The 12840-nt window shown below is 33.5% G+C and overlaps 1 protein-coding gene across 1 annotated transcript; it reads right to left on the minus strand.

The window, feature by feature from the left end:
- Positions 1-10535: 10535 nt before the first annotated feature.
- On the minus strand, positions 10536-11570 carry LOC143615307 (protein FLX-like 3). Its single transcript, XM_077088465.1, has 3 exons — positions 11060-11570; positions 10858-10991; positions 10536-10747 (listed from the first exon to the last, which is right to left on the minus strand). The coding sequence occupies exons 1-3, from the start codon at positions 11554-11556 to the stop codon at positions 10626-10628; spliced, it is 753 nt and encodes a 250-aa protein (XP_076944580.1). The 5' UTR covers positions 11557-11570; the 3' UTR covers positions 10536-10625.
- Positions 11571-12840: the final 1270 nt, after the last annotated feature.

Below are 12840 nucleotides of genomic sequence, written 5' to 3' on the forward strand. Positions count from 1 at the left end.
ATTGTAATTTTCTTTATTGTAATAAAGTTAATAATATACTTAGGGTTTGATGATGAAAGTGTTTCATAAATAAATGATATGTTATAACCCGTTTAAAAGCTATTTGAATTTGGTGACCCATGACCCGCTTATGTTTTTTATTATAAAATTATTTATTAATTATAAATAATATCTTTTTCTTTTTAAATTGGATATTAAATTTTAGTATATCCCTATTTTATAGGATTTTCATATCAAATAATTGGTAAGATTAATTTTAATTTAATAAGATGTTATAACCTATTTAAGAGCTATCTAGTTTTGATAAGGCCCATACCCATGAATTTGGGTTAAATCAATGAGAGGCCTCCTTTTAAAAATCAAGCAATCTGGTGGCTTCCATAAAGGGGGGGGGGGGCGACCACATCGCGACACATATGATTTTAGGGTTTTCATTTATATATATCATATATACTAATAAAGCTTTGTTTACGGTTTGTAAACGGATTTAAAAGATTGAAAATTAACAAAGGAAACATGGTATGAAAGTAATAACACATATTTTGTCTTTCCACATGCAAGTACCATGTCAATTCCCCCATCATTTTAAAACGTCTATACCTTTTTTCAATCAATCAATTATACCCAGTAGCAATCTCACCAATAGCAAAGCTATAAGTAGGGTCTGGGGAGGGTGGGATGTAGGCATACCGTACCCCTATCCAATAAAATAGGGAGGTGGCTTCTAGAGAGACCCCCAGCTCTAAAAAAATGCATGTATAGGAAAATATAAAAGGTAATCAAAGTTTAACAGTAATATAATTAATAATAGCACTTAGTAATAATAATAAGGGTTAGGTTCAAATAAGAAGTTTGATTTTCCTAAGAAGGCTAAGAAGGAGGGTATTTTAGTCTAACACTTAAATTTCAAAACCCATTTACATAAAACCCAATTATATCTTCACTCATCTCCTACAACCACCACCACTCCACCGTCCACCGCCACCACAACCGTCACCCACCGCCACCACATCGCCGGAAAAGTTCGAAAAAATACAATGAAAAACACAATGTAAAAAACACAATGAAAAAAAACAAAATGATAAAAACACAATAAAAAACAAAATTGTATGACACAATGTAAAAAATACAATGGAGAAAACACAATTAAAAAAACACAATGAAAAATACTATTGTATAACACAATTTTGTAAAACACAATTTGGTAAAACACAATTTGTAAAAACCCACTAATTTTTTTTAATTTTTATATTACAATATGGTACTCATATTAAAGATAAAAAGACACTCGTTATTATGGTGAATTTATTTTCAATAAAAACGTAGTAAAAAAAAGTTATGGACGTTTAAAAATGATGAGGGAATTTGACATGTGCCTTGCATGTGGAGAGAGAAAGTCAACAAATATGTTATTCTTTTTATACTCTTTCCCTTTATGTTCATACTTGTTTTCCTCCTAAACTAATCTCAACCCTCCATGTTCAAAATTAATGGACAAGATTACTTCTTATCCTTTCTACAAAAACTATACTTCCTATTATAACCTAACCCATAATAATAATATTGATAATAATAATAATAATATAGATATATTGAAATACTAGGAGTAAAATACAAAGAAGAGACTACGCAATATATATGAAAAGGAAATAACATAATGCCATGTGACCAAGAATAAGGTAAAGAGAACCCCCTAGGGTATTACTTTCTCTCTAAAAGTCAATAGCCTTAATTCTACGTCTTTAAGAATTCCTATCCTCAACCATGTCCTCAGAGAGGTTTAAGTCTCGCAAATCATGCCTAATCCTTTCATTCCAAGTCAATTTAGGTCGGCCTCAACCCTCTTCCCCTCAATAGTAATGTTTTTTACGGATCTAACGGGATTCGTTGTTTGTCTTCTCTTCACATGTCCAAACGGGATTCTACGGATCTATGGATCCAAATATCATATACCTTTTTTATATGGTATTTTTTCTAAATAAAAATTCAACATAATAATAAGTGTTTTTTATCTTTAATATGAGTATGACTTTGCTATATCAAGTTTAAAACAAAAATTACGTCATTATGTCTTTTTGTTTGTCATTGTTTCTTTTTTCGTCATTGTGTCTTTCCGCTTGTAATTGTGTTTTTTTCGTCATTGTGTCTTTCAAATCATCATTATGTTTTTTTTTAAATGTTAATAATCGTTGTGTAATAATTATCTAACTATACTAATAAAAGAAAATAATCTGGAAACATGGCATTCTGAGGTTAATACTCACTATCAAATTCCCGCCTAATCACTTCTCTTCTATTGATGGAAAAGAAAAAAAAATATCTTTGTTCTAAATATAGTATTGATTATAAATTCAACATACCATATTAATTGGTCAAACTCTATTAATTGAATTATTAATGCTATAAATTATATTGTAAACATTTAATATAAACAAATATTAATATATATAATAATTACGTGTCATAAAGATATTTTCTTTAAAATTAAAATGTATATAAAAGAATTTGTGTTTAAAGAATACACTAACATGTAATTTTTGAGACATCTTTATATTAAAGAAAACTATAATAATTTTGGTTACTTTTTACAAATATCCAATGTTTATTAAGTCTTAAAAATCATAGACAAATTTTCCATTTTTTATATTAAGTATAATACTATTGTGATAGTTGAACAACAACGTGTTTATAAGGGCATCATGAAAGCTGTTCAAAAAAGAAAATCTGGTGTCTTTTTTTGTTTATGATTTAAGGTTTAGGGTATGGAGTGAAAAACATTTTTTTTGAAAGACTTTAACTACATCATTCAGATCTAAAGGCCTTATTGTTTTAAATGCTGCTTCCAGTGGTATTGTTTTTTATGTTAATTATCTTTTATTTTATTTGTATTAAATTATTCATTGTAATTTATACATTAACTTATGCCGTGTAATACACGGGTTTCTAAAGCTAGTACGTAAATATAATGATAAAATAACAACAATTATCTAATACATAAAACACAATGATGAGAACATATTACACAATTACCTAAAACGTAAAACACAATGATGAATGCATATAACACAATGACCTGAAACGTAAAACACAATAGAAATTACATATTACACAATGACATAAACGTAATGCACAATGAACATAATATTTCTTTCTCCACAATGACTAAAACACAATGATAATTAAAAAGACAAATGATAAGCACAAAGACACAATGACAATAAAAAAGACACAATGACGTAATCTTTGTTTTAATTGTTATATTTAATATGAGTACCAATTGATAACACAATGACCAAAATCTATAACATAATGCATAGAAAAACCTAATTAAAAATCACAATGAACAACCAACAACACAATATAAAAAACCCACTACTTTTTTTATTTTTATATAACAATATGATGCTCATATTAAAGATAAAAAAAACGCTTGTTATTAGGTGATTTTTTTTAAAAGAATGTTGCACGAAAAAGTTATAGACGTTTTAAAATGATGTGAGAATTGACATGTGTTTTGCATGTGAAAAGAGAAAGTCAACAAAAGTGGGTTATTACATTTATGTCCTTCCTATCTTTATGTCATTCCTATCAGTTTTTTATCTTAAATTATTTTCCACCATTCAAATCTAGAACCAATGGGTTAGATTTATTCTCACCCTTCTAATTTTTGTTGTCCTTTGTATTTTAACTTTACCCTATGAACCCATATGTTTTTTTAACCAAAACATTACTATAAAAGTTCAATATAACAATAGATTTTGTTGATGGATTAGGTTAAAATACAAAGTAAACAAAAAATAAGAAGTGTGAGAAGTAATCTAGTCCATTGATTTTTGATTTGAATGATTGTGATTAATTTGAGAATAAAAAAATATAGAAAAGAGCATATGTGGAATAATCTATATTTGTTTACTTTCTCTCTCCGCATGCTAGACACATGTCAACCCCCCCCCCCATCATTTTAAAACGTTCATAACTTTTACATACGACAATTTTTAAAAAAAAATCACCAAAATAACAAACGTTTTTTTATCTTTAATATGAGTACTATATTGTTGTAAAAAATTTAAAAAAATAGTGGGTTTTTATACATTGTGTTATTGGTTTGTCATTGTGTTTTTTTTAATTGAGTTTTCTAAATTGTGTTATAGGTTATGGTCATTGTGTTTTACAATCGTTACACATATTAAAGATTAAATTTAAAACAAAAGGTACGTCATTGTATCCTTTGCTCGTCATTGTGTTTTTATGCTCATCATTTTGTCTGTTGCTCGTCATTGTGTCTTTATACTCATCATTGTGTTTTAGTCATTGTGTATTCTATTAAGTTCATTGTGTATTATGTATTTACCATTGTGTTTTACATTTCAGATCATTGTTTAATAATATGTATTCATCATTGTGTTTTACGTTTTATGTATTGTGTAATATGCATTAATCATTGCGTTTTATGTATTAGACATTGTTGTTATTTTATCATTATATTTACATATTAAAATTACACAACAATGCTATTTCAATATTACAATTTTCAGATTTCATCACTTTTGAAAAAAAAATGATAATTATAAAGACACGGTGATAAATAGAGATGCATAAAGATGAACATAAATCACAATGAAAAACAGAAAGATACAATGACATAATTTTTCTTTATTTTATAAGACAAAGTAATACTTATATTAAAGATAAAAAACGTTAACTTTTATATAAAAAAAAAAAGTCGTACGAAAAAGTTATAGAAGTTTCAAAATGATGGGGGAATTGACATGTGACTAGAGAAAATATGTGTTTTTTTCTTTTATGCCATTCCTCTTTTGGTCCCCCCTTGACATATGACAATCAACTGTAGCTTCCCATCCTTCTCATTTTTATTACCCCTTTTAAATAACTCAGCTCTTTGTTGATAATCTGAACATCATCGTATCTCTTGAATAGACAAAAAAGATGTGTTGAAATACGAAAGAGAGGAGAACAAAATGGAAGATCATGGCACATCAAAGTTTGGCCCCAACCTATATTTAGAGTATTTGTGTAACTATATTTTTGTTCATATGTCAATCTTCATCCACAATATGTTAGCACGTTTTTATGTGAACAAAGATCTCAAGATTGTACACGCCCATGGTTGACTGGTGGTAATAAACTTGAGAATTCATTGTCTTGTTGATTGATATAATGAGTTTTTGTTACATTAGGTTATCCACGTTAGAATGTTTCTACATGCTCTGATGCTCGTAGAGTCGTAACTGATATAGAGGCCCCTCGCAATGGAGTTGACGAATTAATTAGTCCTATAAATAAAGGCGAATTGGATTTTAATAATCCCAATTTAATGCTGTTGACCGATAATAATTCCAATTTAACAAATAGCTATTACCGGTCCCAACTTTCACACAATTTGTTTTCATTTGACCTCTGTTAAAAATTAAGGTTTTAGGTCTTTCGATCGGAATGAGGATACAAATCGACTGATATAATACTTACCTCGAAACGATGCTCCAAACAGCTTGATTTTTGTTAACGGGGTTCCAATTAAAACAAACTGTGTGAAAGTTGGGACCGGTGACAAGTATTTTCTAAGTTGGGATTATTATCGGTTAACTGCATTAGGTTCGGATTATTAAAATCCATTTTTCCATAAATAAAATGCATGTAGTTAATGTTATGATTAGTTAATGACCAGGGCATTTAGAAATTTACTTTCTGAAATACTCATATAATGAAATTATTAATAATCACTTCAAACCTGTCTTTTACAGAGTGCAAATCTTAAATGCTTAACTGGTCTGAAATAGGAAACCGAAACAAACCAAGATCAATTATTATCCAGTACAGTAGAAACCGGTTGGTAATTGACTGAAACTGATCTTAAGGAATAGGTTTGGACTTTTGAGACACAAACCATTTTGTAACTGGTTAATTGATCATAGGTTGATACACTTAATGTTAATAAAGTTTAAGTTGAAATGCAATTGGTTATTACCGGTTAATAACCGAATCAAACAGGCTACATGGGTTAGATATTTTCACTCAAAAATCGGTTAGCAATTGTAACTAGTTATTTCCATTTGACCAAAATAAAAGTTACGGTTACTTCGAAAACTGGTTAACGGGTATTTACGCCTTTAGTATATTTTGATCCCTCATTCAAAAGTAGAACCGGATATTCTAAAACCGAATAACCAAGTATTGACAATATCCGGGTCGGGGTTGTGTTCGTGTTCGGGTCTGGGTATTGTCCCTAAAAACCATACCCTATGCATCGGGTTCGGGTCGAGTATAGAACCGGGTATTCTAAAACCGGTTATTTTCGGGTATTGTAAACCCTATTTTTGGGTATTGAAAAAACCATATTTTCGGGTTTTTCGCGTTTTTTTCCCCAGTATAGATTGAATTTTTAATGGGTTGTACTTTTTAGGGGTATTTTTCGGGTAATTTCAGATATAGATCGGGTATTTGAAAAACCCGGTTTCAGGTATTGGAAAAACCCGGTCCCGTGTAAGAAATCGGTTTCGGTTTTCGGGTATTACCGGATACAAATCGGGTCCAGTTCCGGGTACGGGTTTTGGACTTTGGTACAAACTTGCATACCTTATACCCTACGGGTGAGGTCGGGTATGGGTTCGGATATTAACACCGGGTTTTCCTTCGGGTCTGGGTCGGGTTCGAGTTGGAGTTTTTTTTATGCACCTATAGTAGAACCCAGTCCGGTTCCGGTATCCCCAAAGGTCGAAACACACATTGTTGAAGCCCACGTGTAATGAAGGCCCAAAGTGAAGAGGGTTCGAGCATGACAAGGAAGAATATTAAAATAGCAAACCCTTTATCCCCCCCCCCCCTGCTGTTATTTCATAGCCACCTCATCAAAACCTAACCTAACCTAACCATGGCGGACAACCGTGTCACCACCACCAACAAGAGGCTCGCGAATTCAAGCAAACAACTCACCGGCAAAAACCTCCGCAAAATTCGAGTCATCTGCTCCGACCCTGAAGCCACCGACTCATCCTCCGACGAGTCCGACACCGGAGAAAACCGATCATCCAAACGCCGAATTGTTTGCGAGATTCTCATTGGCGCCAAATCCGAAGAAGAAGAAGATGCACCAATTAGATCGAATGAGGTGTCCGAAACCCAGGGGAAGAAATTGACCGGAGTTCGGATGAGGAGGTGGGGCAAATGGGCCTCCGAGATCCGTGACCCGTTTTCCAGGAAACGGATATGGTTGGGGACGTTTAACACCGCCGAGGAAGCCTCCAATGCCTATATTGCAAAGAAGCAAGAGTTTCTAGCTAGGAAGAGATTTAACCAAACCACCAAACCCGAACCCGAAGAAGAAGAAGATAGTAGTGATCTTGAACAAGAGGCTTTAAAGACTCTTCACTCAATGTCTTCATCCAGGTGGACTCCACCTGGATTATTAGATAGTGGGACCACCTCCACTGTTAATTCTCTGGACGAAGAGGAAAACCAGCCGCCTTGGGCCGGTTTAGGGATTGACATGCTTGTGATTGATAATCACGGGAATCTGTTGGGGCAATTTAGCAGGCTGGATGATGACCTTAAGATTTGCTGATGAAATCACCACCATTGCTGAATGAGCATTTGTACATGCTTTATTTAATTCTGCCACAGCCAATGGTGTCTCAACCGTTTGAATTTGCTCTTCTGTTGGGTCTAGTTTTTCCATTTTGAACTTGTTTTTAATTTCAAAAATTGGAAAATTTACATTTGACTTGTTGTATTTCCATCCATCATTGGTGTTCTTGAGGCCATGAAGAGTAATAAAAGTTTCGGTTTTATTAATCTTGGATTCTTGTTAAACTGATTGTTACAAAGCGAAGCTATGATAAATTAAATGATAATTATCACAGAAATCCCTTCTCTTGGAAACTTTTGATGCAGTCATCGAACATTTCCTCTAGTGTTTTTAGTGCAGGTAATCCCAGTTGTAATATCTTACTGCTATCCATGTTATGTGAGTTGTTGTCCCCCTGTCGGCCGCTGCACCTAATGCCATGCATTTATATTTGGTAAGCAGCATTCCACATCTAGTATTTCATCTCTTGGATAAGTTGTAATGTATGTAAAAGCTTACTTGTCTACGTAAGGGTAAGACGGGTATTTTGATTTAAGCATCTGAATGACCTCCGACCAGTGAGCCACCGTGCTTGAAACTATGAGTCTGCCTGCGGCCTCCTTTTTCTCCATTGCTAAAATATGAGCTGCCAACCCTGATATGAAACATTTGTAGAAGTTGTTGCCTTTTCGTGATCTCTAATGTAAATGGCGTTTTTGTTACCTTTAATGTAACCAAGTATTAGTTGAAGTGTACTTGTTGGCTGCGGTGCAAGCAATGGGTCCACCACGTATGACGGGTTTACAACAACAAGATCAATCCCGCTCTCCTTTGCTACATTCCATGCATCTTTCTCTGCTATTGTCTTGGCATACGCGTACCAAAGCTATGGATGTAATCAATAATTTATAAGTAGTTCAAATGATGATCATCAAGACTAATTAACTTTTAAAAATGTAACGATTTAAACAAATTTCCTTACATTGTACTGTTTGCAGTATTCAGTATCGCTCCAATGTGATTCATTAAGAGGAGAACTTTGTTGGGCATTGTAAAGGTATCTAACCGAAGAGCGGGATGAGGTCAGCACTACCCTTTTTACACTCTTTGCTTTCTTGCATGATGTCAGAACGTTCATGGTTCCCTTTATGCATGGATCGATTAGCGTTTCCTGTAAACAATATTGTTATGTTTGCAATACCTGGTTATTAACTAATTTAGTTAAATGCAATTTTGAAGGTATAAGTTGCCTGAATATTGTTGTCGTATGGAACAAGCACAGGAGATGCAGTGTGGAAAACCCCATCAACACCATCTACAGCTTGGTCAAAGCTGCCATCTACCATGAGATCAGCCTTCATAAGCTTTAGTCTATCGTGGGCCCCTTTCATCTCCATCAGGTAACCGACTTTTTCAACATTTTCTGGTAAAATATGAGAGAAGAAATAGTCGCATAAATGTTCATTTTGTTCTGATACTTGTACTCGTGCACATAAATCGTCGCCTTGAATTAAAATAGATAAAATTATAGTTCTACTTTGACATTGCTTTCACTTACATGCTAAGAAATTTGTCAATTGCATTTTCATACTCTTCAACTGTATATGATTTTCATTTAGTTTCAAATGGAATTATGTAGCATAGACCATTAATAAATAGTTGGAAAGATTAATATTCGAATGGAAGACATACAATACATTTGCAAATTGACAAACATGATAACCGTATTAAATGCCAAGTCTATCAAATGACTCAAATGGTGATTAACAAGATTTGTAAATCACTATCCAAGTCTTATCAGAATTGATATATTCTTTTAGACTGACTTGTCTCTTAATGTGATTCGAATGTTTAAGGTGTTCTTGACAAGATACTTAGCACCGTTAACAACCACATACAGGGAGTGTCAAAGTAAATACAAAATTTGCCTTGCTCGTTTACTTTTATGTCGATTTTTAACGATTTGAAAATGTACTGCATGTACCCCGTAATTACAATTGACACACCATGAGTGTAGATAGTTTAACATATTTTAATGAATTCTGTAATTTGCAATTTGTGGTCATTGCACGGGTAAGGTAGAGTGCTTCAGAATACTATTTATTTGAATATTCTAGTCCTTTGGTGTACTTGGATCCCTGACTGTGGATCGAACAGTATGACCTTGTTCGAACATCGATTTGATAATGTACGCTGCTATGAAGCCGGTACCGCCCGTCACACAATATTCCGGCATTTTTCCTGCTCTATTTGCTGGTACTTGCAGGCTATAGCCTGCACTTGTATATATACACATCATGTGATTGAAAGAGTCGGTTTTATGCTATAAGTACATTATGCATTAGTAGTTGTATGTCCTGAGAATGTTGAAAGAACATGTAATGAGTTGTACATCGTGTATTGAGGGTTGTACTGTGGAATGTGAAGCAGTAAGCACTTGTATCTCGTGCATTGGTTGTGGTAGCGTTTTGACTGTTAGATGGTAGGCAGGCGGTGATTATTTGGTTTAGCAAGTAAAGAAATTATGCACTTCAGGTTTGGTGGTGATTAAGTGTGTATTTGGTTTGTAGCAGGCACTTTGTACATATTTTAATTTGCCTTTAGATGACGCAATCATAATCGCATGATGATGCCAATTTAAAAACAGTTTTATACCTAAAACCAACATAAACAAACGGCCGAATGAAGACGTATGATGAAATATGTCACTTGATATGTATGATTGAGCAACACTTCTACCAATTTCAATTTTGGTTCGAGTTTATAATTACTTATAGGTATATCAGACGCGGATTATGGTTAATCTCACACTAACATTCAACATTAAAAAAATATAATTGTTTATTTGCTATTATACCATACTCAACAACTTTGAGCCACCAGGATCTTAACAAATACCAGCTACAATAATCAGACCCAAATTACATAATTAACGACGACATCCATTACATAAACGTCGCTTTGACTTTTAACTTGACTAGTTTTCAACTGGCAAAGAGATTAAATCTCTACTACAGCTAACCACCCAAAGATGTTACTAATATCAACGATGTGGCGGCCCTTGATGATCGTACGATCCCCAACCACCACCATACACGTCACCATATCCGCCACCCGAATACCTCATATCAGGGCTTCCACTCAACATTCCATAACCTCCACCACCTGCATTCATATCAAATAACATTAAAAAGTGTGTTCTTGTTAAAAGGGTATTTAAGACATTTGCCATTTTCTTGATACAGCTGAACACATAATATGCAAAGAGAATGTACCAAGTCCGCGTGCTCTCATCTGTTCCCCTCGAAGCTTCTCTATTTCACGCGCCATTGAAATAAGATTTTTCTCCATTGCTTCCTTTTGAATCAAATGCTCCTCATTTGTTTTCTTCACCGTTTCATATTCCCTCCTACATAAACATGCTAATTATAATAATAACTCAAAATCAATAGAAAACTAATCAAATAAATACAATACCTCATTTCCACAAGATCTTTACGCAACCCATCAATATCATTCTTAATAACCACCGCCTGTTCATTCTCAGCTCTCAATCTACTATTATCATTGGTAAGAATGCGAGCTTGATTGCTTAATTCCTGCTTTAACGAGTTTAATTTCTGAGCTTCATTTCTTAAGTGACTGAAATCAGCCCTTAAAGGCTCGGTCTCACGAAGCTCAGCCTCAAGCTTCATTCTTCTCTGAATTATATCCCGGGCCCGTGCTTCTCTGTCAGCATGCAGTTGGGGGATGATCTGGCCTAACCTATGAATCTCATCTTTGACTGCGGTCAACTCCCTCTGAAGAATAACATTTTCTTCAACCACATGTCCATTTTCCGCCATGATGCGTTTTATATCATGATGCTGGAGTTCAAGTTCTTCTTCAAGAACAGCAGGGTGAGGTGGGCCCCGGTGCACAACATGCATTGGGCCGTCATGGATCCCTCGAGGCATACGGTTTCTTCCAGACATTTTGATTGCCTAAAAATTCTAAAGCAAGCAAATTCATCTTATGTAACTGAATGAGCCATATTATATTCAAGACATCCAAATTCTCTAACAAGCATACACATTTTACATTTTTGTACAAGATCAAACAAATTCAAAATCCTTAATATGGTGGTTTTAACTTCAGAGGACTCGAGCTCAATATGTGAAGCCAGGGCATAAGCTCGTTTATTAAACGAGCCTCAATAAAAGCTCGGCTCGATTTGAGTAGCTCACGAGCCGTTTACACACCTAATGCACTTACATCAAACATATCACTTGTACAAGTGATAAATCATGTTAACATCCTAATTTTTGTTCAAGCATTCTGCAAAGAAACTACATTTTCTAGACTCTAGACCAATTAAACCATCCTAATATTTTTCAAAACATGCTAACCCGCTTAAATTATCTCAAGAAAAGAAATTTCCATTCTTTTTAATATCAAAATACAAAGAAAACTAGCAACAAATTTAAAAATTATATTCATTGGGGTCATAACATTATTATTATTCTTGACCCGTTAGACAAATAATTAATTTGTGAAGATCATGAAGAAACAAGATGTTAATTCTTTATCATATTAAATCACACAGAACTTTGATCCTACCGTTTGATTAATAATAATAATAATAATAATAATAATAATAAGAATAAGAATAAAACAAATTAACGAAGACAAACTTCAAATGAGAAATTGGATGTCTCTAATTGATTAGTGGGTTTAAAACTGTTATGTTGTAATAAAGAAAAGAATTTACCTTCTTCAAAAGCTCCAAGAATTCAAAGCAAAGAAAAGAAACCCTAAACGACGACACGAGGGTAATTATAACGCAAATTGGGGCTTTTTCTTCCCTTTTAACTAAAAGAGTTGATATCTTATGTTACTTTTTTTATTTAATAAAGAAACAATATTTTACTAAAGTTTATAGTTTATAATTACACGTTTGACCGGTTTTTTAAAGTAATTTTTTTCTTTACATCGAAACAAAAGACAAACGGACAACAAGCCGCGTCGCGTCGTTACCCCTTTTTTAAATTGCAAAACCCAATCTTTTAAAAACTATATTTGCTGATCTTGGAGTCATAACATTACTATGCATGACTCGTTGAACACGAGTAATTAACTTCACAACTTCAGGCGTGAGAAAAACCAAAAGTGTCAAAAGCAAAATGAATAAGTATATGTTGGTTGTTAATATACGTCTTCTCATGTTTAGTCACCTTACCTGAAGCAGCTTTCAAAGCAGCTTGACCGGCTGTGAAACC

The sequence above is a fragment of the Bidens hawaiensis genome, unplaced genomic scaffold (assembly GCF_021521415.1).
Source record: "Bidens hawaiensis isolate Kalapana, Puna unplaced genomic scaffold, B.hawaiensis_p1.1 tig00042446_1, whole genome shotgun sequence".
NCBI classification, from domain to species: Eukaryota; Viridiplantae; Streptophyta; class Magnoliopsida; order Asterales; family Asteraceae; genus Bidens; species Bidens hawaiensis.